The sequence below is a fragment of the Micropterus salmoides genome, unplaced genomic scaffold, assembly GCF_014851395.1.
Source record: "Micropterus salmoides isolate LMB-PRFRI ecotype aquatic unplaced genomic scaffold, ASM1485139v1 Ms_hic_scaffold_20, whole genome shotgun sequence".
Lineage (NCBI taxonomy): Eukaryota > Metazoa > Chordata > Actinopteri > Centrarchiformes > Centrarchidae > Micropterus > Micropterus salmoides.
In genome coordinates this window covers 25,531,739-25,557,190 of record NW_024041151.1, presented here as the reverse complement: position 1 = coordinate 25,557,190, position 25,452 = coordinate 25,531,739, and the positions used below count along the sequence as shown (strand labels likewise).

General features: G+C 40.2%; 2 protein-coding genes across 4 annotated transcripts in view; both read right to left on the bottom strand.

Moving 5' to 3' along the window:
- The window catches only part of arrdc1b (arrestin domain containing 1b), a 41,380-nt gene extending 37,446 nt beyond the window's left edge, over positions 1 to 3,934 (bottom strand). The window contains exon 1 of the mRNA XM_038733774.1: positions 3,757 to 3,934. Within this exon, the coding sequence (XP_038589702.1) occupies positions 3,757 to 3,874 (118 nt within the window). The 5' untranslated portion in view covers positions 3,875 to 3,934. The remainder of the gene's footprint in view (positions 1 to 3,756) is intronic.
- A 1,819-nt stretch (positions 3,935 to 5,753) lies between these two features.
- Positions 5,754 to 13,654, bottom strand: LOC119914463 (glutamine synthetase-like). 3 transcript variants are annotated; one of them, XM_038733777.1, is made up of 7 exons: positions 13,590 to 13,654; positions 10,042 to 10,216; positions 8,900 to 9,061; positions 8,653 to 8,799; positions 7,736 to 7,863; positions 7,391 to 7,590; positions 5,754 to 6,512 (listed from the first exon to the last, which is right to left on the bottom strand). In XM_038733777.1, the coding sequence occupies exons 2-7, from the start codon at positions 10,208 to 10,210 to the stop codon at positions 6,188 to 6,190; spliced, it is 1,131 nt and encodes a 376-aa protein (XP_038589705.1). In that variant the 5' UTR covers positions 10,211 to 10,216; positions 13,590 to 13,654; the 3' UTR covers positions 5,754 to 6,187. The 3 variants fall into 3 exon arrangements, with proteins under 3 accessions (XP_038589705.1, XP_038589703.1, XP_038589704.1); XM_038733775.1 differs by lacking the exon at positions 13,590 to 13,654 and adding an exon at positions 12,602 to 12,890; XM_038733776.1 differs by lacking the exon at positions 13,590 to 13,654 and adding an exon at positions 12,359 to 12,503.
- Between the last annotated feature and the right edge of the window lie 11,798 nt (positions 13,655 to 25,452).

Genomic DNA, 25,452 nt, shown 5'->3' with positions numbered 1-25,452 from the left:
CATGCTGATGTTTAGCAGGCGATGTTTACCATGTTAATCATCTTAGTTTAGAGTGTTAGCATGCTAACATTTGCACTAAACACAAAGTGTAATCGAGGCTGATAAGAATATCATTAGTTTTGCAGGGATTTGGTTTACTTTTGACCTTACTAAATAAAGAGCTACTTCCTGCACTGTCACTGAATGCTGGAATGGGATGCAAATAATTTCTAGTAATGAAGGTTTCAACTAGAGTTCGTAAGTTGTAGTGCATGTTCAACATTATGTGTAAGTAATGTGTATAAGTGGCTCATTCATGTACTCTCATTGAAGCATTCATGACTGCTTTAACGACTGTCTTTGTAAGGAAGCTAATCAATAGAAATTCTGTCTAATGGTCTCCATCATCAATAATAGAGTGGGGCTGAGAATTTGGCCTCTACAATATTCAGCATCTCAGAGAGCTTGTATCTGTTTATTAATATCCCTCTGTACTTATTTCATCACATGACTTGGTGACTGTACACACACCTCACAATGCAATGCAATGTAAATAACACACTAAACAAGGACCCACACAGCTCATATGATGCCACAGCTGGCTGGAATGGAAGAATTGTTGAAGATTAACTTTGTGTTGATTAACTACTTTAAGCACTACAACAGTCCCGTGTGTTCAAGGCAAATGCTTGGTGGCCTGATTTTACTGCTCTGAATAATTAAGACAGTCAGAATGGAAAATAAATATTAAGGTAAAAGATTTGTTGCTGTTTTGCAATAATATATATATACATTATTTTCATAAAAATTGTAAAATGATTCCAGTGTACAAACTCTTAATCGTTATTGTAGGGCTGGACAATAAAACAATAACAATAATTATCGCAATATAATTTTTTTCAATAACAATATAACAAATGTTCAATATATATTCAATATGTGTTTGATTTTATTCACTTGAATCACACACAAATTAGGACTTAAATATTTTATTAAGATTTTTATTTTGTTGAGGAAAAAGGACTGAAAAGAGCTTTTGCTTAATTTTACTCAGGCTTATTTGTTGAAAAGGATTTTCCAGTGTTTGGCATCAAGTGTTTGTTCTGACCATAAAGAAAAGTTTAAACCACAATTAACCATCAGGTTTCTTCAACTTTCACTCAGAAGCAAAAATTAGCCTTTAAACTCGAAAGAAAATAACGATTTGATACTTATCGTGATAATTATTGATATCGAAAGATATGAAACTTTTTATCGTGATAACATTTTTGGCCATATCGTCCAGCCCTATATTATTGCAATTCCATGTATGTGGAAATGGTTTCTCCAATTATTATCCTTGTCTCTCATCACGACTTAGGTAGACGATTAGTCTGCCATACTCAAATAAATGTAGAAAATGGATTAAATCAAGAACATGCTCTGAGCGTCCAGACAATACATGTCCAGATTTGGAGTATGAAACCAACAACTCCTCTGTATTGACTTTCACAAAAACAGGAAATTCTCACACTTGCACAAAGCAGCTATGCACACACTTCCCTGTTTCAGCCCGATTCAAGCCATCTGATTGATGGAATCATCAGCAGCCGTGGCTGAGAGGGGTGACGTCACTGGACACATAATGCAGCCTTGGCGTTCACAGTACATTAACAGACACGCTGAAAGCCAGAGATCGAGCCAAAGTCTCCTCCAGTGGAGTATTTTCTCCCAGAAGTCAGTGGAGGACTCTGACTCAGGGAACTGGCAAAAACACCTCGTACATCACCTCTTTATAACACACTTTCAGACAAGTTTTAGATTCATTTAACTTTCTTTGTGGGACAAGAAAATCATTGGGATGTATGCTGTGCTAGACAACTAGCAAAACGGCAAACACTAGGAAAGGAAGCTCCTATTCTGCATTGTGGTCTGCACTCGACAGTAAGACAGTAATGTGTTAAATTAAATAAAAACCTTTAACCTCCCACTATCCAACACGGTAGAACTTTACCACAAGAGTGGCAAAAATTAGGCCTAGTCGATAAGTTGTCAACTATTAAATTAATTGACAACTATTTTAACAATCAATTAATCTATTTTTCTTAGAAAAAAAGTCAAAATTCTCTGATTTCAGCTTCTCAAATGTAAATATTTTCTGGTTTCTTTGCTCCTCTATGACAGTAAACTGAATGTCTTTGGGTTGTGGATGTTGGGCTTTTGGAAACAGATCAACATTTTTCACCATTTTCGTGGCTGGTAAAGGGTTGCAGGTGTGAACTCCTTGTCTTCTTTCAGATTACAAAGAAATGAAACTGGATGGACGTGACAGCGGTAAATGCAACAGATACGGTTCATGTGCTTGAAGCTGAGCCAAACCCTCAGTCAGCAACATCAAACTCTCTCCACTTGCTCTTTTCAGCATCTTAAAATACTTTCATTGAGCTATTCAATTGACTTGGAGAAGCTCTCCTGTTGTCTGTATGCTCCAAGGACGGCCCGCATTTGCCACAGCAGCCACCACAGCACGGTTTAATTTGGGAATAACGCCTGGTGTCAGGTACAGACTAGCCGCATCCGTGTGACCGTACAGTGAAACAGAGCTCAGCGGGAGCTGTGACCTCTGCTGTAACGCCATCTGCTTCAGGTCAGCCTGACCATTATGGCAAATTAATCTCACTATGTCTGACATACAGGTGAAAGTGCTGCCAAATAAATTCACAAAAACAATAATATTTCTTAAAATGGAATTCAGGACAAATTGTGTTTTCAATTCTAATCAACAAAATCTTACAACAACCAATCTTACAACAACCAAGTCTAGTCGCCTGCTCTGTTTTACACACATTTAAAATTGAATGGAAAGTTGGAAAGTGTCCCATCAGTGTTGTACATTCCCTTCAGCTGCACTATACTTATGTACTCTGTGAATCAGCCACTGTCTGGGAGATCCTGATGGTGAAACATGAACTTCAAAGCTTTTGTTGTTGTTGTTGCCAAAAATCACCTCACCTACTGTCCTTGTCAATTAACATACCTCTGTGCCAAACTCCATTTGAAAAAGTGCTCTAGTTAAAGCAGACCTCTATTATCTGACAGGAATCCCCACAAGGATCCCTTATATACACAATAGATTCTTTGTGTCCTTCCATGGCAACTCCAAAAGCAGCTCTCCACCTTTCTAACCCACATTACCCCCCTCCCATTATTAACTATGTTGGCAGTAAAGGCTTGGAATGTCCCTTCCCAAAACATGTAGAGACTTCTAAATAGAAATACGTTTTGTTTTTTTGTAAAACAACAAAGTGTCTAACACCTGTTGTTCTGTTTTTTTATATGCTTCTGTTTTTTGTAAAAAAAAATTCAAGGGTGCGTCAAAGTCAATAACGTGACACAGAAGCAACATGTTGTAGCAAGCAGGATGTGGTCCAGGATGTGGTGTTTTAAACGACCTGACAGCCGAACAGCACCAATCGAGCTGACATGGCAGAACAGCAGAGTGAGTCGACGGCGGCTTCTCGTCTCCGGTGGAAAAGCTCCGTCCACTCCCACCGCAGCAGCACCGCAATCCGCGATGGCCGCACCAAATGTTTCACGTTCACACAACGAACCGTTAAACCGGCGGACAAACGACTGGTGTTCAGCGCTCTCTTTACTTACTCTTCCAAAATTACAAAGGAAAAGTTTATTTACATCGAGCCTTGGCTGCGCGCTTCACTGAACCAGGCGGCGAAAGGTCCGCTGGCAAAATGTTCCTCTCCCTCTGTTGGAAAAAAAAATTGTTAAAGGAAAGCTTACATTTGAATTGCAGCGAGTTGCCGGTTCGTATTTTCACAGTTCCGCTGATGGACTCTCCCGGACCGTAAACCACCTTGTTGTTTGTAAAGGTGATATCAAATTCTTGAAGCTTTCCCATGGCCGCTCCGCTACTCTGCCGCTCTGCGTCTCTGAAAGCAGCGAGGAGGCGATGCTGCGCTCTCACCTGCTGCCGCGCGCCTCCCCTTACAGACCAGTGACGTCACTGTGGCTATCCGTTGAAAGTAGCAATGGGAGGGATGATAACTCAGGCACCCTGTGGTTTATTGACTAAAAAGGAAGATCTCTTATGCAATTCAGGTGCAGGATTATAGAAAAGAAATAAAGTTGTCAATATTAGGGACTCATTTGATTGAATGAACTTATGTGTGACTGTGGTCCCTCTGTTTATTGAGAAAAAGAGCACTAAATGCCAGTAAAACAAAAGGGTTATGCAATTGTTAGTGATGCTATTTTAAGTGGTGCTTTTCCTATCCTGAACATTTTGTAAACTATGTAAAAGTAGGCTACGTTTTGTGGGGAACAAGTATCACAAAAGAAAATGTGCGGGTGGTGATGGTGCAGTGGATAAAACACATTCCTTTGACGTGGGAGACCCAGGTTCAATTCCCCACTGCGACACAGCTATCAATGTGTCCCGGAGTAAGAAACTTAATTCGTAGTTACTCCAGAGGCGTGCGACAGTTAAATGTAATGTAAAAACCAACTCCTCAGCGCATGCACTTCCTGTCTCTGACTGTACTTCCTGTCTGATGTGCAACATCAACGGCTGGAGCGCACGTGAAAGTTATCACGGCTGTGGTGCATAAAAAGCTTGCAGAAAAGGCTGATAATCTGTGCTGCCTTCACTTGCAGTTTTCATCTTGGAGATTCAATATGTTTTGCACAAAAAACATAACATGAAACACACAGAGACAGGCATTATGATCATCCTCTCTCTCTCTCTGTCGGCCATCATCTGAACAAGGATGATAATATTCCTGGTAAATGAGACAGATGTTTCCATGACGACAGACAAACACTACTGTTGCCAAGTTACTGCCTGTATCCATGGAAATCTGGAATGTGGTGGTATCTGATCTGGTCTAGAAACTCCATTTTTTTGTTTACTCATGTTGCAATAACCTCACCTTGAACATGTGTCATTTTAAAACTGCATAGGCTGAAAGTCAGAGGATCGCATGTCAGGAAGTAACAGGAGAAGATAACACCAAATGTCAGGTACACTGAGCATGAGGCTATGGTGAATCCATGTCCAGTACTGACGGTGTAATGACTAGACAACCTCAATTATGTATTTTCTGCCTACAAAGATCGTATGTGTTGTTGTTTATTTAGCAGTTTAATGCTTCATGATTTCAAACCACATCTCACTCATCCCTTCCTCAAGTGCCACACAGATATCTCTGGTCTGCTGTGACACTATGACCTTTTGTCCGGTGGTTCAGAGTGGTGAATTACAATAGGTGTGCAGTCATGGAGGGACACAGTGAGATAAGAGTCACACCAGTGGCTCCACCTGGTGGACAGTTGTCAAACGACATCAGTAACACCACAATAGCGTGTAATGATTTTACAGTCAACTCAAAGATAATGGGGCAGCTGTGGGTCAGGAGTTAGAGCAGGTTGCCCGTTAATAGGAAGTTTGGTTCAATTCCCGGCTCCTCCAAGCTGTACGTCAAAGTGTCCTTGGGCATACTGAACCCCGTATTGTCCCTGGTGGCTGTTCCACCAGTGTGTCAATGTTAGTTTCTGTTTGAGCACTTAGGCTCAGTGTATGAATGGTGAATGCAATGCAGTGTAATAGTGCTTTGAGTGGTTGAAAAGACTAGAAAGGCTCTACATAACAAAAACAAATCTCAAAATCCATTTATACTGTAATGAATAATATGTGCTTCGGGTTAAGAAAGACTTCAAAATAATTTGGAAAGGGTGTATTTAAAATAGTATTAGAAATGATGAAATGATTATCAAATCAATTATTGAACCATTATTGATTTTAATGTATTAATGTCTATAAATCTGGTTTTGACCCGTTATGCTTTTATTGATTTGGTTTTCTATTTTGATGTTTTGCAAACAAACAAACAAGCACGCAAGAACACAGACAAGTTACGCCTACAGCACCATTGTGTCTTCACTTCACATATGTAACACAAGTGTAACTGCATGGAAATTATCTTTCATGCAATTTACAACCTGTGACTATAGTTGCAGTGTGAAGACATTAAATTAAATACACAATTTCAGTATCTGTCACACATTGATATCTTGCCTATGTAAATAATAGGCTTATATAAATACTACCAAACATTAGGTATGCATGACATAATTTCTTCATCTTTCATGTGCCCGATTTTCAAGTGTTAAGCTCAGGTAAACGCACAACCAGAAATTTCTATGGGCTATATTACTACACTGCAACAGGTAGGCCTACTGTGGCCCCTTCTTCCAAATCAAGCAGGCAGGTGGTCGCGATGGCCGCTGTCACAGAGTAGGGGTCGCAGTTTGCAGCAGGACGGCGATCCTCAAAGTAGCCTTTCTTCTCCTCACCCACCTGGCGAGGGATCCGGATGCTGGAGCCTCGGTTGGCCACACCAAATGAGAAGTCATGGATGCTTGAGGTTTCATGGAGACCTGTGAGACGCCTTTTGTTGTCCTCCCCTCCCTGTGGGTCATACACTTTGATGTGCTCTGCGTGTTTTTTCCTCAGCTTCTCGATGGCCTTCTCGATGTATCTGTCATCAGAGGAAAGCAGAGACGTTTGAGATATGGAAGGTGGCTGCAGTGAAAGTCTGATGATACTGATGATAACTTCTATTTTTTTCCTGAGATATTCAATGAATCATATCAAATAAAAATGAATCACAATTGAATATCAGTCTATAGAGATTTGGGATTACACAAACAGAATTAGACAGTGGCAACTGTGAGTGACAACTGATCTTGGTTGAAGATACTAGAAGACGTTTTGTCCCTCATCAAAGAGACTTCTTCAGTTCTGACTGACTAGTAGGGAAGCTCAGCTATTTAACCTCTGTGGAGTCAATACCGCTGGTTCGTTAGTGCTCATTAGAGGGGGTCTGCAACACCCCTTATCCCCCACTTACAAGAACAAATGTTTACTTTTGGCCTCAGGTGAAGATGCCAACGATGGTCGTTCAGACTTGGCCTTGGGTGGCTCTAACTACCATAACAACTGTCATTACAACAGCCAGGAGCACTAAGGGACCTGGCAAACGACTCCACAGAGGTTAATTTCCCTACCAGTCAGAATTGAAGAAGTCTCTTTGATGAGGGACAAGACCTCTTCTAGGATCTTCAACCAAGTTGCCATTTATTTTAACCTTGGACTTTTACCAGAACATTAATCGGTCTAGATCAGCTTTGGCCTGAAAAACAATGAATTAATCAAAACTGCATCCTCAAAAAAGCATTTTTGGAAAACAAAACACACTGATATGAGCAGATTTAATGCAGAATATAAACCAATTTCTGATACATGTGTTATTGATATTTAATGGGCTGGGATAATTCAATACTAAATGTTAAAGGGTGTTACAATTTACATGATCAATTACTGTCGTTTCAAGTTTCAAAGGAAATGTTTACTCACTGTAGTCCTCCTTCTTCCCTCATCTGCTTGGTGCTGACGTTAGTGTGGCAACCAGCGCCGTTCCAGTTGCCCTTCATTGGTTTTGGGTCAAATGTCACAACAACACCAAAATCTTCACTCACACGATGCAGCAGGAAGCGTGAAACCCACAGTTGGTCGCCCATCTCAATGCCCTCACAGGGGCCCACCTGGTACTCCCACTGAAGAAAAGAAAAGACAACAGGGAAACATTGGACATTGGAAAGGGAAAAAATGGACAGAGAACAGTAATTGGTTGAATGAATAGTTGTGCCAGCATGAAAGCATTTTCTGTCCTCTGTGCATTAGAATAAAGGTCACACTTGCCTGAGATGGCATAACTTCAGCATTGGTGCCACAGATATTGACCCCTGCGTAGAGGCAGGCCTTGTAGTGGCACTCCATAATGTCCCGTCCAAAGGCACTGTCTGCTCCCACCCCACAGTAGTAAGGTCCTTAAAATGGGTGACATGATGGGACGCTCGTTAAGACAAAATAGGTACAAAACTCTATCTAAAAATACAGAGATACTGTATACTTGTGAATAATTGACTATGCCAAGATATTTTCATTTTCTTGTGGCATTTATATAAATAATAATGCTTAGAAATCTGTATTAAAACATTATAAAGTAATGTTTGTGTTGCCGGTTTGTTTAAAAACCGGTTAGCATGTTGAGCATAACTTTCTTTGTATTTTCCTCGGAGAGAACTGCAGATTAAGAATTCTTTATTGGAGACTTATTACCATTCACATGTAACTGCAGACATGATGGCTTATTACTGGTTTTTGCCTCGTCGGCCACTTGCAGTGTGGTGTTCTATGGTGTTTTAGAGTTCAGAGGAGGTAAAACTCTCCATTTCAGTATTTCACAAAAAACACAATTTCATGTAGCAGAAATTATTTTCAAAAGTTTTAAAGCTCACGTGACTCCACCTTGAATCATGACCCCAAAAAGGTTTGGGCTTCATCACTCCTAATAAGCCTTCAATAATCATTCAAGGCTGTAATTATAAACGTTTATAAATAGATATTGTTCTGGATGCTATGTAGCTCTCAGTCCAAATCATGGACCATGCCTTATTACAGCCGTGTTAAATAAATACTTATTAAATATGAATGAGCCATTATTTTCAACTTATATACCCTTTAAGTAAGCCTTATCAAACAGTAGTAACTTAAAAAAAATGTATTCCACATGAATGAATTGAACAAAGAAGAGAGAAAAAGGACTGTTGATTCACCTTGGGGTGCTGGGTATCCACCTGAGGGCCAACTAAAAGGATGTCCATCTACTCCTAAGAGCGTGTACTCCTGCTCCATGCCAAACCACATGCAGTGCTCTTTAACCATGTCCATCACCTTTTTGCAGTGCGCTCGATGGTTAGTGTCTAGATAAGAAACACAAAAAAACAGTACATCACGTTTGTCCTGACATAACTATAAATGGAATCACGTCTGCAAAACATGAAAAAAAAGTGAACTATGCACCTGCAGGTTCGCGGTTATATGTGAGGACCTCACAGAGGACCAGTTTGTTGGGGTCCAGGGTGAATGGATCCCTGAACATGCTGACTGGCACAAGGTACATGTCACTGTTGGAGCCTATGGACTGGTATGTGCTCGAGCCATCAAAGTTCCACTCAGGAATATCTGACAAGACATATTCACCCTAAAGATTATCAAAAGATCATCAAAACATCTCTTCTAAATATATTCAGAATTGGACTTGTACCTTGAAACCTGATGAGCTCACAGACTATTTTAGCTCTGGTGAACTGCTAGAAATTATATATTTTATTCAACTAAAAGTACATAAAACTGCAATACATTGCATTACACTCCTTCCCAAGTTATTAGCGTTAAAATGTGCCAAACTATCCAAATTGGAGAGTGTTAGCCGTGTTAGTTTTGAAGGGATTTCGGAACAGTTGAAGAAGGAAAGGAACGGAAGGAGAGCGATGAGGACAGGAGGAAGAAACATGAGAAACAAAAACTGAAGGTCAGAGATAAGAATGTAGTGACATTTTTACATGTTCTCAAGCTAAAAATAAACTCCAAATATGCAGCTCTGAAATTGGAAATACCTTACTTTAATGTACTGAACAGTATCAACTTGATCTCCAGATAAGCCTGCACATCATTGAGGTTGCACCAGGATGCTGTTTCACCTGTGTTGTGTACAACCCTCCCTTTCCACAGGCTTTCTGCCTGACAACAGAGTAGAAAGCCCTTTGAAGAGTTAAACCTCTTGAAAGCTTATTCTCAGATTCGTTTCAGAATAAGTATTTCACTTGTGGATAAACATCCATAAAAGAACTTGTCAAAAGCTTTAATCAGTCTGTACACACATCTGGTTTAAACAGCTCAGATTACATCTTATTTGCAATGTAGTTATGCACCTTAAATTAAGAGATTAAAGCCCTTCATGTAAGAGCAGATTGAAGGATCAAATTCAATTGTTCTACCTCTTAAACAAACCAATTCTGTGCATTCTTGACCTTTATCTTGATGCGAAAAGCATAAAAAGGGTATAGAATTAAAGGATGAAAACTGACTCCATATTATTTAGTGTAATAATTAAATAATTCAGTGCCCCAAAAAATAATACATCAGAAAAAACGGCTATTTACCTTTGATGCTCTTCGGCTCACTGTCCAAGGTTCGGGTCTTGTTGCGAAGTCTCTCCCCGGTGCCGTCGATCCAGATATAGGTGACCTGGCACTTCCCACCCTGCGGCAGCCTCATGTACTCCTGGCGCACAAGCTTGTTGAGGTGGGAGCTGTTCGAAAACGAAGACATGCTCGCCTTTCATCAGAGAGGCATAATACAAAGCAAAGGTGATGTTTTTATTACATTATGTGACGTGTTAGCTCTGGAGTTTATGTCCTGGGTTTTTCATTCATTTTTTCATGTTATACACTGGATTAGCCTTCTTCACTAGGCCTGCATTTTCTGTACTTCCCACCCTTACATTTCAGATGTAACTATTGCACTTGCACTTTACATGCTCACATTCTTTCCTTTCATTTCCTTTCTTCCCTTTCTTCACTCCAATTCCTTCTTCACATAGCCTGCATGAAAATACCAAACCTGGAGATACAGGTTATTTATCTTGATACTGCTGTACATACTTTCACTATCATTCTGGAGTAAAGCAACTGGTTTTATGTGTGGTTCGGATAGAAACTTGCAGGACTTGAAAATACATTTGTTACAAGACAACAATAAGAAATATGAAAGAAAAAAAAAAAAAAACATCTGACTGAAACAATACACTGAAAGCAGCAGCAATGCTGTCCTACAGTTCTGCGTTAACATTTACTGACACCAAAGCTATATTGGCCTGTGCTGTTTTCTTTATGAAGCACAATTAATGTAAATAAAAGTAGAATAGAGCAGAAAATACAGGATGTTTGTAACATTTGACATCTACTCTCTAAGGCTCTGACTCTGTGTCATCACAAAGACATAATTAATTTAACCTTTGTGCGTGGTGTCAGTAAAATTAAAGTGATAGTAATACCACGGCTATACCATCTACTTGAAACAAATACTTATAACTGTGGAGTTTCCCCATTAATCATTATATCATTATTGTTTTCATACAATCTGTAAAAACTGTGTTTGTTCACCGATCCAGCTATGGATCAAGATATCGTAATCATTTCATGATATTATGCTTTTTTAAACGTTCAAGACTCACTCTAAAAACTAATTCAGGGGACCTTTAGTCAATACTTAAATATATATATTGTTGTGAAATAAAAAAATCATGTTCTGAGATACTGTTAGACTTTTTACTTGTTAATTGTTATTTTATTGAGCTTGGATGACACACAAATTATGCCTATTGATTCAATATACTATCATGACTTAACATTTTCAGTTAATCAAAAAATAAATAAAATTTTAAGTTCTGTTAATATAAAATAAAATTTGATGATGGTGTAAACGGCCCACAGTTTCCCTCTCCTTCATGTGCGGGCATGTTCAAGGCCAGATGAGTGACCACAGGGCCACAGCTGAAACTCATTAAAGTGAATGGTAAGTAATTTTATGCTTAATTACACATATTTGCATTCACTCTGGATTCTGTTGGTGATAGCCTACTGTAACCGAATACCGAAATCTGGAAGTCCTTACTCTGAAATTTGAGCAGTCTGTATGCTGAGGTAAAGTTAGCTAGTAGCTGTAGCCTGTCACTGATTGAGTAGGCTTAAATGCGGCAATAATAGGTGGCCAGGAAGCCAGGGAAAACATCTTGGCAAGCTAACTTAATATGGGATTACCCATTAGCCACCGCTCTGGTTAGCATGTAGGCTAGCTACGTTTATAAACTTGCAGAGATCAGAGAGAAATATACATGACATTCCATCAAACTAATTTTGACAGCTACTTCCGGTCCCGCCCCCATACCGGATATGTGTATGAAACTGATAAGAGGGGTGCGTACATCCTTCCGTTGTGTGATAATTGGAGGAGGTTTTTCATTGATTTAAAGACTTTATTAAGTAATAAAACATAAACTTGAATGAATTAACTAGTAGGTGTTTATTGCAATAAATTTATCATTAAAAATAGTATAGCAGTGTGTTATAAGTAAAGGAGGAATCTCCGGGGCCAGCAAAGGATCAGTAGGAGGTTTCTTCATTGATTTGGAATCAAGTCAGTGTTTGTTATTAAACAAGTAAAGAATAAATATTTTAAATAATTACAGTAAAGCAGTAAAATGGTATAACGGTGAGTAAAAATTAAACAGCATTATAAATTACCTTCAACAGCATGCAGCAAAATAAGTTGAGTGAGTTCCAAAATTAAACTTTGTAAAATCTTTGCTAAAGCTTTGTGTGGCAAACTTACCATCATTAAAGAACTAAAGAATAAATTGAAATAATTACAGTAAAATAGTATAACAGTGAGTTAAAATTAAACAGCTTTTTAAATTACCTTCAACAGCATGCAGCAAAATAAGAGAGAGTTCCAAAATTAAACTTCTAAAATACTAAAATCTTTGCTTGTGCTTTGTCTTACAAACTTGCCATCATTATCACTCAAAAGCTGTAGCCTAGTCTTAAACTTGTGAGTCTGTGTCTCCTCTTCTCTGTCCTCTCTCTTTCTGGTGTAGCATAGAACATTGTCTTCAAGAAATTGCCAAGAGGGCTCTTGGATCCTTGAGCAGTATCTACCTACCAAAGAGGGGACCTCCATGCGGTGAAGTTATAATTATGAAGAGCGAATTTCTCGTTTTATTTTCACAGACTCCCATCATTGACCTATGGTAACCCCTCCTAGTCTCTTATCATTGGCTCACGGCTAACTCTGCCCATCCTCTTATTTTGTATGTGACAGCATGTGGGAGATAACTGGTGAGGGGTTGGGGATCGTTGCTTCTGGTACAACTAGATTATTATATAGTCTGTAGTTCCAAACTCTTGTCTCCGGCTGAAAAAAATAGGTTCCTGTTTCGAAAACGAACTCAGTCTGGGGTTATAGATAACTCTATTCCATAACTGGTCTACAAGATTACCTGACGATGCTGACAGTTAAAACACACAACTTGATGTGGCTCATTGAGAAAAAGGAGGGAGGGGAGGGATGGAAGGAGGAGCACATTCCTCAATTCACCCTGCACAGCCTATGCTACACCAGAAAGAGAGAGGACAGAGAAGAGGAGACACAGACTCACAAGTTTAAGACTAGGCTACAGCTTTTGAGTGATAAAGATGGCAAGTTTGTCACACAAAGCTTTAGCAAAGATTTTGCAAAGTTTAATTTTGGAACTCACGCTTATTTTGCTGCATGCTGTTGAAGGTAATTTAGAGGAAAACTTTAACATATTATTTTTGATACAATGTTTTATTTTTTAGAATGTATGTTATTCACAGAAGAAATACAAATATATATATTTTTTCATCCTTCCTTTATTTTACTTTTGTAACTAAACATAACTTAAACACTCACAGCTGAGGATTAAATAAATATAAAAACTTTTTCCACACTAAAAAAGTTTTTTTACAAACTCCTGTTTCATTCAGGCAGGTTGAGGTATACTGCAGTTGAAGAAAGAGCAAAAATGGAGACCTGATACATATGAGAGTTGCATTTGACAGATTACACAATGCTATCAACAAGTAAAATGAAATAAAACCCACATAGATAGACATAGACTTGGACTTACTGTGTTACAGGTGACTTCAGGTGTAGGTGTGTAAGTGTCACAACTTAGTGTGTGACATGCCAGAACCTGTTTGTTGTATTTAACTACCAGAAACTGATGATGCAGGCTCACGTGTCCGGTACGTAATATGACAGTTCAAAGGCTTTCCGTAAGTGTGGGTGTGTGTTCATGCGTGTTTGAATTCTATTTCAGTGTGATGCTTTGATTAAAGAAATTCAGATCATTCATTCAACTAATATTTGAAACATATTACTTCTCTTATGTGGAAAAGAAGTAAACACAGGACATCCATACTGCATATTGTCAGCACATGAAAAAGATTTCAATTGACCTCAATGGTCAAAATCCACCCATTCTGTCCTCTTTGTACAGTATTAAAACAGTCAGTAAAATCATATAGCTGAGGTCGACTCCCATGAGAAATAGTAATGAACACCCACCTGTGCCAGAGAGGCCATCTGCTGATAGTGTCTGACTGTTGTTTGCTGAGCTGAGAGTCTTGCCGCTCAGTGAACACAATTAGAGGCTAGGAGCTGCTCGTACACTTTCCGTCAGGGCAGCTGTCCTGAGATGAGGCAGGAGGGCATAAATTCAACAACTCTCACAGAAGCTGGACTGCTTGCATGCAACACTTTGACGATGTATTTAGGTGTGTGATGTGGGCATAGCGCTGGCTATAAACTAAGCCAAGTTAATTAAGGGCCAATAGACCAACAAAGTTTTAATTGGACAACAGTGCATTGTTGCTGGGTTTCAAAAAGAGCAGTCACACATTAGACTTGTCACAGTCAACCACAAAGATGTACTACGTCTTTAAAAGGTTTACTTTTGCTTGATAGGCAACATTCCAGTTAAAATTGAGATAACCAGCCTGTGGAAATAAAGTACAAAAGAAACCCTAATACAGACATGACTATAAATAGTACTGATCAGTTCACCCTAATCAAAAACAAAAAAATGTATAAGCCCACAATGCACCGGCACACCATCTAACCTCCATATGAGCCTGATACTAAATAACTGAACTGTCATCCACTAACACCTTACAAGTAAAATTACCTGACTGCACAACTGTACTTTAAATATACCAAAACAATGAGCTGCTGTTACGTGAGATGGTGCATGTTGTATGTGTTTTTACCCTATTGTTACTATTTGTATGACTGATATTGTTTTTTATCAACAACTGGCACTCTGGGGACATGTGCTTTGTTTTGTTTTTGTACCCAAATGCATGAGGAATCTTGATTTCCACAATAAGAGTAATCTGGTTTAGCAGGTTTGGTTTCCTGTGGAGAGGTGTGGAAATAAACTCACTGGCCACTTTATCAGGTACACTTTGGTAGTGCTGAGTTGGACCCCCTTTTACCTTTGGAACTGCCTTAATTCTTCAAAAAGGTGTGGGAAACACTCCTCAGCCTTTGGTCCATATTGACATGATAGCATCACGCAGTTGTGGCAGATTTGTCCGCTGCACATCCATAACGTGAATCTGCTGTTCCACCACATCCCAAAGGTGCTCTATTGGATTGAGATCTGGTGACTGTGGAGGCCGTTGGAGTAAAGTGAACTCATTGTCATGTTCAAGAAACCAGTTTGAGATGATTTGAGCTCTGTGACATGGTGCATTATACTGCTGAAAGTAGCCATCAGAAGATGGTACACTGTGGTCATAAAGGGATAGACATAATTCAGGTAGGCTGTCGCGCTTAAACAATGCTCAATTGGTACTGAGGGGCCCAAAGTGTGCCAAGAAAATATCCCCCTCACCATTACACCACCAGCAGCAGCCTGAACCATTGATCGAAGGCAGGATGGATCCATGTTTTCATGTTGTTTACGTCAAATTCTGACCCTACCATGTGAATGTCGCAGCTGAAATCAAGACTCATCAGACCAGGCAACGTTTTTCCAATCTATTGTTCAGTTGTGCCTGTGCGAATTGTAGCCTGTTTCTTGTTCTTAGCTGACAGGAGTGGCACCTGGTGAGGTCTTCTCCTGCTGTAGCCCATCTGCTTCAAGGTTCGACGTGTTGTGCATTCTGCATATCTTGGTTGTAACAAGTGTTTTTTTTTTAAATTAACTGGAAATACAGTAACTGCCGCTCACTGGATATTTTCTCTTTTTCGGACCAATCTCTGTAAACCTTGGAGATGGTTGTGCATGAAAATCCCAGACAAATACAAATACTCAGACCAGGTTGTCTGGCACCAACAATCATTCCACATTCAAAGTCACTTAAATCACCTTTCTTCCCCATTATGATGCTCGGTTTGAACTTCAGCAAGTTGTTTTAACCACGTCTACATACTCTGGAAGTACATTGGAATAAATGTTTGTGTAGGCTTGTGGTGTCCGAACAATAATGCTGCGATGATGTGTTGAGAAGAAATCCGCTTGACACTGTTCTTGATCATAAAAGTTTATTACATCAAGGAGTTCAGCATCAATTACAAGCTCTGCAGCAGCTTGGAGAGTGACCCAGCCCGATGGCCACTCTGTCTCTCTGTACATCAAACACAGCTTATATAGGATATGTGTAGGTATCTGTTAGATACCATAGGAAGGGTTCAGTCCCTACACAACCACTAATCACTGCTCTCCCCTTAAAAGGTCACTAATCCTCTATCCAGCTGCTACAGTGCTATTTTAAACTGTTATGAGTCAAATGCACATATATTATACACCACAGACTATCTTTCTTTGATATTATTATTTCACATCTTTTTACAGCAAAATTTTTCTCCAACACTGGAGGGCATCTTACTCAAGCCGATGTTGTAATAACTCTGCATATTTTACACTGGGGAATTTACTGGGTACTTTACTTTATTTTATGAATGCATTTGAGCAAGGCAAGCTTTGTAGCTCTAGTAATGGGAATGTCAGTCCGGCCACGGCTTTGGGCCCAGACTGAAATATTTAAACAATTATTGGATTGATTTTGCCATAGAATTCTGCACAGATATCCATGACCTTGGGGATCTTCTGACTTTTCTTAGCAACACATTCTCACTCCCAGCTCATCACACATGGAGGCTTGGTCAGGACCCCTTGGTATTGTTTTTTAATGACCTGGACCCCTTTAGTGTCTTTTTCAAGCAGTCACTTTCAAAATAAAACTACTCTCAATGGAAACATCTCAATTTTGAAATGTCATGTTGGGAAATATTGCAATTTGGTTAGGTTTAGGCAACAAAACTACTTGATTAGGTTTAAGAAGACATCATGGTTGGGTTAAACAGAAAACATCTTTTACACAACTTACTTAAATAACATAACATTCAATGTTGAATTTTTGTTTCATACAAGAAACTAAAAATGGTCTCCTGCGTAAAAGTCTGGTTTCTGGTCTTTTATCTGTTAAATATCTGATATCTGGCACCTACCTTTAGCGTTCAAAACTGATGCCACAGGGCTTCCCCAAGTGCGTGACAAATCGAAGCCAATGGATCTTGATCCATTTGTGGTTTTCAGTAGTCAACAACTATCATCTACCATTCACTTTAATTAATGGTCAGACCATCAAGTAGGCTATGGGGAATCCTAGAAATACCTGGGGACCATCATTAATGCAGAATTGAACTTCAAAGCCAACTGTGAAGCTGTGTGAATAAAGGATCAACAGCGCCTGTATTGTTTAAGGAAACTGTCATACTTTCATGGTGATCGAACCATACTGACCATGTTTTATCATGCTTTTATTAGGTCACTTCTGTCATTTTCCTTGATGTCTTGGTTTGGTCACACATCCTTTACAGAGAGAAATTGTTTAAATCAAACAGTTAAATGGTCCAGTCGGTTGATTGGTGAGCTACGGTCTTACCTAGCCACCCTTTACACCATGAATATAATGAGGATGACTCCCACACTTTGCGCAATGATTTTCAGCTTCTTCCCTATGGATGGAGGTTTTTAGTCCTGAGGTGCAGAATTAAGTGGTACAAAAATAGCTTTGTTCCTGCTGCTAATAATGAACTGAATAAGGAGATTTGCGCAGACAAGGCATACTTCGGTTTTAAACCTGTGTTTATTTTTATTTTATTGTTGAGAATGTTTTAACATTTTTATTTTAACTGACTGATTTTATTGCTGTCTATCTCTTTTATGTCTTGATTGGTGGAACCTGAGTATAATAGCTAATTATGTTTTTTTTTATAGTTGTGTGTCATACTGTGTGTCAAAATGGATGTCATATCCTTGCTGCAAAAGAAATCTACCTAAAAGAACATATAAAGTAACCTAACCTAATTCATGAATGATCAATTATCATCATACAGGTACTGTAAACAGTATATAAGTGATTCTCTAAATTTTCCGACTTCTTTGTGCTAATTAGCAAAAGCATGCTAACATGCTAAACTAAGATGATGAACAGCAACACCTAAAGTTCAAGCCAGGGTAGCCCCTCAGTTCTGTTTTCCGTTGTTTAGCATTTGGGTATGTGTTACGGAAGGTGTGTGTGTGTACCAGGTTATTATCATATTATCTGACTAGATATCGAAAATTAGATGTGAAATAATCCTTTTTTGTTAACTGAAATAAAAAATAAAAACGAGACTTTCTAAAAAACCTAAGTGAAACTAAGTGTCTGTTTGCAAAACTAAATAAAAATACTAATAAAATTAGAGCAACATTCCTTAGTTTTTGTCTTTGTCAATTTACACTGCTGAAAAAAATAAAGGGAACACTAAAATAACACATCCTAGATCTGAATGAACGAAATAATCTCATTTAATACTCCTTTTTTTACATAGTTGAATGTGCTGACAACAAAATCACACAAAAATTGTCAATGTAAATCAAATTTATCAACCCATGGAGGTCTGGATTTGGAGTCACACTCAAAATCAAAGTGGAAAACCACACTACAGGCCGATCCAACTTTGATGTGATGTCCTTAAAACAAGTCAAAATGAGGCTCAGTAGCGTGTGTGGCCTCTACGTGCCTGTATGACCTCCCTACAACGCCTGGGCATGCTCCTGATGAGGTGGTGGATGGTCTCCTGAGGGATCTCCTCCCAGACCTGGACTAAAGCATCCGCCAACTCCTGGACAGTCTGTGGTGCAACGTGGCGTTGGTGGATGGAGCGAGACATGATGTCCCAGATGTGCTCAATTGGATTCAGGTCTGGGGAACAGGCAGGCCAGTCCGTAGCATCAATGCCTTCCTCTTGCAGGAACTGCTGACACACTCCAGCCACATGAGGTCTAGCATTGTCTTGCATTAGGAGGAACCCAGGGCCAACCGCACCAGCATATGGTCTCACAGGGGGTCTGAGGATCTCATCTCGGTACCTAATGGCAGTCAGGCTACCTCTGGCGAGCACATGGAGGGCTGTGCGGCCCCCCAAGAAATGCCACCCCACACCATTACTGACCCACCACCAAACCGGTCATGCTGGAGGATGTTGCAGGCAGCAGAACGTTCTCCACGGCGTCTCCAGACTCGTGTCACGTCTGTCACATGTGCTCAGTGTGAACCTGCTTTCATCTGTGAAGAGCACAGGGCCAATCTTGGTGTTCTCTGGCAAATGCCAAACGTCCTGCACGGTGTTGGGCTGTAAGCACAACCCCCACCTGTGGACATCGGGCCCTCATACCACCCTCATGGTGTCTGTTTCTGACCGTTTGAGCAGACACATGCACATTTGTGGCCTGCTGGAGGTCATTTTGCAGGGCTCTGGCAGTGCTCCTCCTGCTCCTCCTTGCACAAAGGCGGAGGTAGCGGTCCTGCTTCTGGGTTGTTGCCCTCCTACGGCCTCCTCCACATCTCCTGATGTATTCAATTCAATTCAATTTTATTTATAAATCACAACAACAGTTATCTCAGAGCGCTTTTCATAAAAGAGCAGGTCTAGACCATACTCTGTGATGATATTTACAGAAGCCCAACAGTTCCCACCAATAGCAGGCACTAGGCGACAGAGGCAAGGAAAAACTTCCTTTTAAGAGGCAGAAACCTCGAGCAGAACCATGGCTCAGGGTGGGCGGCCATCTGCCTCGACCGGTTGGGGTGGGTGAGAGAGAGAGAGAGAGAGAGAGAGAGAGAGAGAGAGAGAGAGAGAGAGGGGGAGAGGGGGAGAGGGGGAGAGAGAGGGATGTAAGGAGGGAGAGAGAGGGAGAGAGAGAGAGAGAGATGTAAGGAGAGAGAGAGGGGAGGGAGGCAGCCTACACAATATACACACAGAGGTACAGACAGTGAAGGTAATGCTGCTATAGACTAAATGAAAAATGGTACAGATATTTATAATAGTGTTAATGGTAACCATCGTAATGTTAATGATTATAACAATAAGACTAGCAACAATAGTCGTTGCAGCAGAGGGTGTTGAGCAGGAACACGGGGGCAGCAGGTGACCCGCAGCCACAGATCCAGACTCCACAGCTCCAGAGCCAGAAAACCTGCAGGAAGTGATAGGAGAGAGGAGAGAGACAAGAAAGCACAAGACTACCAGAAAGGGGAGAAGTTGTGTTAGTAACATGCAATAATGGGATAAGGTTGCATACAGAGGGAGAGAAAGTAGAGGAGAGAGGAGCTCAGTGCATCATGGGAAATCCCCCGGCAGTCTAGGCCTATAGCAGCATAACTAAGGGATGGTTCAGGACTACCTGAGCCAGCCCTAACTATAAGCTTTATCAAAGAGGAAAGTCTTAAGCCTACTCTTAAATGTGGAGATGGTGTCTGCCTCCTGAACCCAAACTGGAACCTGGTTCCACAGGAGAGGGGCTTGATAGCTGAACGCTCTGGCTCCTAGTCTACTTTTGGAGACTCTAGGAACCACAAGTAACCCTGCGTTCTGGGAGCGCAGTGCTCTGGTGGGGTAGTAAGGTACTATGAGCTCTTTAAGATAAGATGGTGCCTGACCATTAAGAGCTTTGTAGGTAAGAAGAATGATTTTAAATTCTATTCTGGATTTTACTGGCCTGTCTCCTGGTAGCGCCTCCATGCTCTGGACACTACGCTGACAGACACAGCAAACCTTCTTGCCACAGCTCGCACTGATGTGCCATCCTGGATGAGCTGCACTACCTGAGCCACTTGTGTGGGTTGTAGACTCCGTCTCATGCTACCACTAGAGTGAAAGCACCGCCAGCATTCAAAAGTGACCAAAACATCAGCCGAAGTGGTCTGTGGTCACCACATGCAGAACCACATGCAGAACCACTCCTTTATTGGGGGTGTCTTGCTAATTGCCTATAATTTCCACCTGTTGTCTATTCCATTTGCACAACAGCATGTGAAATTGATTGTCAATCAGTGTTGCTTCCTGGACAGTTTGATTCCACAGGAGTGTGATTGACTTGGAGTTACATTGTGTTGTTTAAGTGTTCCCTTTATTTTTTTGAGCAGTGTATTTCATATGGCCTTCATAAGCCTAGTATTTTGGGTGGATATGAAATCTATGTTCCAATTTGCTAGTTGTGCCAGTTTTTTTTTACATTACGTTGCAAAACTAAACTAAAACTAAGCATTTTCAAAAAATAAAAAATAAACTCAACTGGCATACCTACTACAAAAACTAATTAATACTAAACTGAAATAAAAATAATACTAATTATCTAATAAAAAAAATTATATAAAAGGCAAAACTATGATAACCTTAGTGTGTACAAGTGAGGAATACTAAACATAAAAGCAATCAAGCATTGAAATCAAGTCTGAAGGTATATTAGCATTCTGAACATTTTCTAAAAAGGCGTCAGTGGATGCAGTCAACACCCTCAGGTGCCACCCTTCAATAACAGTGATTCACAGTGAGCATGTAGTTTCCTTTACCCCAAATCTTCCCAGTGGACAACATGCAAAGATGCACTGCGTCTTTTCAAGGCTTTGTTTTCCTTGTTATACAACATTCCAACTATAATTAAGATAACCAACCCTATGTACAAACAAAGAACAAATTAAAAAGAAACAGGCTAAAGGGTTATATTTGATCTGCTCGCCCTAATCATAAAAAACAAAAACTGTTCCAGAATGAGACTTATCCAGCTCAGCAGGTTTGGTTTGATGTGCAGAGATGTTGAGATGTCTTCCTCTGCCACTTCTGCATACACCACAATAAACCAGAGAGGAATAAAATGTAATTTGTGCTGCTCAGAAAACTAAGGCCCCCTCCACACTTTTGAGTCATTTTTCTTCGTTTGCACCTCCCGTCCAGACTAAAACGACAAAAACCAAGTTTTAAAACGCTGCTGACCCCGTTTTTTGTTTTAAAACGTCTGGTAGTGTTTTAGTGTGGACAGCAAAAGCAGAGGACTTTAAAAACAATGACGCAGACACTCATGTTTGGCGCTCTGATTGAGTCTCATAAATCATGCAAAGCAGAAACAGGATGCTACTGACAAACATTTTGAATACAACTTTGGGGACTTTTACCTACAGTAGCCTTTTCACCAGGTCAGAATTTCAGTTTGTCTAGAATTTCAGTTTGTCTAACACATTGGTTTATGACGAAATACCTGCAAAACATAGACATTCCCATCAGCCTCAGCTGTAGTTAGTGCTAATTAACAAATACATCACACACCAATATTTACATTTAGCTGACCACAGTGCCTACATGCAGCCTCATGTAACTGATTGGTTGGCTGAAGACTCTAAGTCTTGTTGTCTGGTAAGCAGCTGGCTGCTTTGAAGCACTCTCTGGGAATGTCCTAGACAATAATCAAAATAATCTGGCTTCTCACACAACTGGCTGAGGTCATCACCACACCTGCTCCTCATCAATCTGGCAGTACTTTTGAGGAGCAGCCACACACCCAATCTCTGCCGGATCATTGTGAAGTTTTGAGTATGCTACATCTTTCCAGCTGGTTATTTAACATAGTTACCAGTTTCTGCCTGCCTGAACTATTCACTTCTCGCCTGTTGTTGCCCGCAACTAACTGTGTCTCTCTGCTTCAGGAATCATCTCAGGAGATCAGTCCCGAAACTCCACTTCCCACGCCTTCTGTAAGCCAGTGTGTGGACCTCCATATTCCAAGCCTGTCAGAGAGCCACTCTCTGGATTGCCTGCCAGCATCCCTTTTGCACAATTAACTCTTTGTCAAATAAACTGTTTAAAACTATCTCTTGTCTGATCTGCTTCTGGGTTCCCTTCAGAATCCTCATATTCAACCATTTACACATGATCTTGCACTGATGGCAGCAGGTGCCATGCAAGATGCCAGCTGCACATTGGAATGGAACTAACATCGTGGCGCGAACCACCGACCTTCTGAGAAGCGGACGACACGCTCTACCTCCTAAGCCAAAGTTGCCCGTTATAGCATGGAGAATATAGAAGCATATAGAATGGGGGTTATTTCACCCTCACCACTAGTGACTGACCTATCCCTCCCTACAATGTCCTTTTTAATAGTATGCCAGGAGCAACTTAATGTTTATCATGTCCATCAACCAGGGACGGACTGGGAGTAAAAAATGGCCCTGGACGTTGATTCAGACCAGGCCACCAGAATGGTTCATCGTATACTAAAACACGGCTGCCCTGCTAATGCACGCATGTACAAACAGGTCCGGCCTCTAATAAACCACCTTGCAGCATCAAAGCCATTGATCACTATGGCAGTACTACTTTATAAAAAGGCTGCAGAAAAGACACTGAAATTGTCATGATTGAACTACCTCATACCACATGAAGCCTTGAGATAAAAATACTAAAATATCCACAATCCTCAATGAGAAAGAGAACTGTCTAACTGCTGCTCAGGGTCAGCTGGTTGGCTAAGTCATGGGAGTACATATAATAAAACCCTCTCCAACATAGAATGTAACCTAACGTAAAGAGAGCAGCACCTATCATCAACCTGGATACAAATAAAATAATATATAAATTAACTAATAAAGCAAGATTTTTGAAAAACTACAAAAACACACCAGCAGTGCCACTATTTTATGTCAAGTGAATGAATGGCAACACAAGAAATGTTACTGTGTGGCTTTACTTGCTGTTTCCACCAGACTGTTGATGAGTTTCAATGTATTGTCTAGTAAGAGGTGAAGTGGTAGGAATCTTGCTGATGAACATCATATCAAGCAAATCACTAAAGACACTTTCTCCCACACAAAATATGAATTTGAGAGTGAAAGGATTGATTGGTTTTATAATATGTATATGCTACTATTTGCAATCAATGGCAGACACAAAATAAAATTAGCTAATTAACATATGTAAATGTCTAAAACATTTATAGTGTAGAATGACAAGACAAAAACAATCAGAATCAAATGAAAATGCTTATTTTAGCAAAATAAAATTACACAACAGTAAATCACTGATTCTAAAGTGATTTATTTCCCGCAAAATTCCCACAGGACAGTGAAATGTAGACATTCAGAGCTTCACTAACATTAAGCATCAGATTAAGGGCTGCATAGACGTTCAAATGGAATAAACCAACAAGCCTGGGAGAAGGGGAGGTTGGCCCGTGTCTCTCAACCTTCTGCCAACGTTTTTAATTATTAGTATAAAAGTATAGGTTAAGGAAGGCGGCCCACGGGCCCGGAGGTTGGAATTGTCACAGTTCTCCAGATGGCCAGACCGCCACTGCCATCAACGACAGATGTAAAGGTAGCCAGCTAGGCCATGCAGTGAGTAAACGTCACTGCCTGACACCTTAAGAGAAGCACTAGTGACAGACGCTATTGCCGCTATTGACGCTATTATTACACTTCCATAATGCTCACAGTATCCCACACCATCTCAGCGTATTATTTGAAAGTTATTTCTATGGCCCCTTGGCCTTTATTTGATAGTTGACTGTGCTGAGAGGCAGACAACAACGTGAGAAACAGGTCAACAAAGTGGGAACATTGTGTTATTACATGATGCGACAAATAAAAACCAGCCAGGGTGACCCTGATATTTCACATTTAACCATCAGGTGAAACAAAGGCAAAGGTAATGACTGATGCTCCTTGCTTTAAAGAGCAACACACAAAAAATTCTTAAAACAACATTTGGGAAACGTGTAGCTCAAAAGTAAACAAATGAAAAGAGCCTCAGATACTTCTCTGATAAAGGCCAAGACATGAAAAACACTAAATTGACAGGCAATCCCTTATATAGTACAGTGCAAAAATATTATGCAGGTGTGGAAAAATGGTTAATGCTTTCAAAAATAGACATGTTAATAAATTATATTCATCAATGAACAAAATATAAAGTGAATGAAAAGAAAAATCTAAATCAGAACTTTGGCCATCTGCATCTTGATTTACTTACAGTGAAATCCTTTTGGTAATGATGTCACTTAGGTTACAGAAATAACCACAGGATTAAATAGTTCAAATGCCCAAATGTGCACTTGAAAGGAAAGGCAAGGTGAACCAAGATCAGGCCTGCAGACAACAAGTTCACACTCAGAAGTCCCTTGGACAATAAGTCAAAGTTATTCTTCAACAACTGTCCATCCATGTCTTGCTTCTCTCTACATTAGGCTTTTCTTACAATGCATCCGCTCTTCCTCAGGTCCCTCCCTCCTCTGTCGGTGCTGCCCGACTGGATGCTTACCCTCCAGGCTCCCTGGCATACCTGGGCACTGAGAAGGAAGTACAGGTGATTATAACAGTAGTAAAACGAGTGCCTGTTCCCCTATGAAACACAACATCCGCATCCACCTCCTTAATCTGTCTTTTCTGTTAAATATCATATCCGCCCAAGTCTTACCACCCAAAAGTGATGCTAAAGGGTTTCCTCCACTGTGTTGAACTATGACACTATGGGGATCCCCAGTGCGCAGACAGTTCTTGACCATGTGTCCATATATGACGAGATGGGAGTGAGAAAGGGTTGTTTTAAATGTTTTCATGGTGTGAGTCTGTTTTGTTATAGTTCTATTATAGTCCATCTCTCTG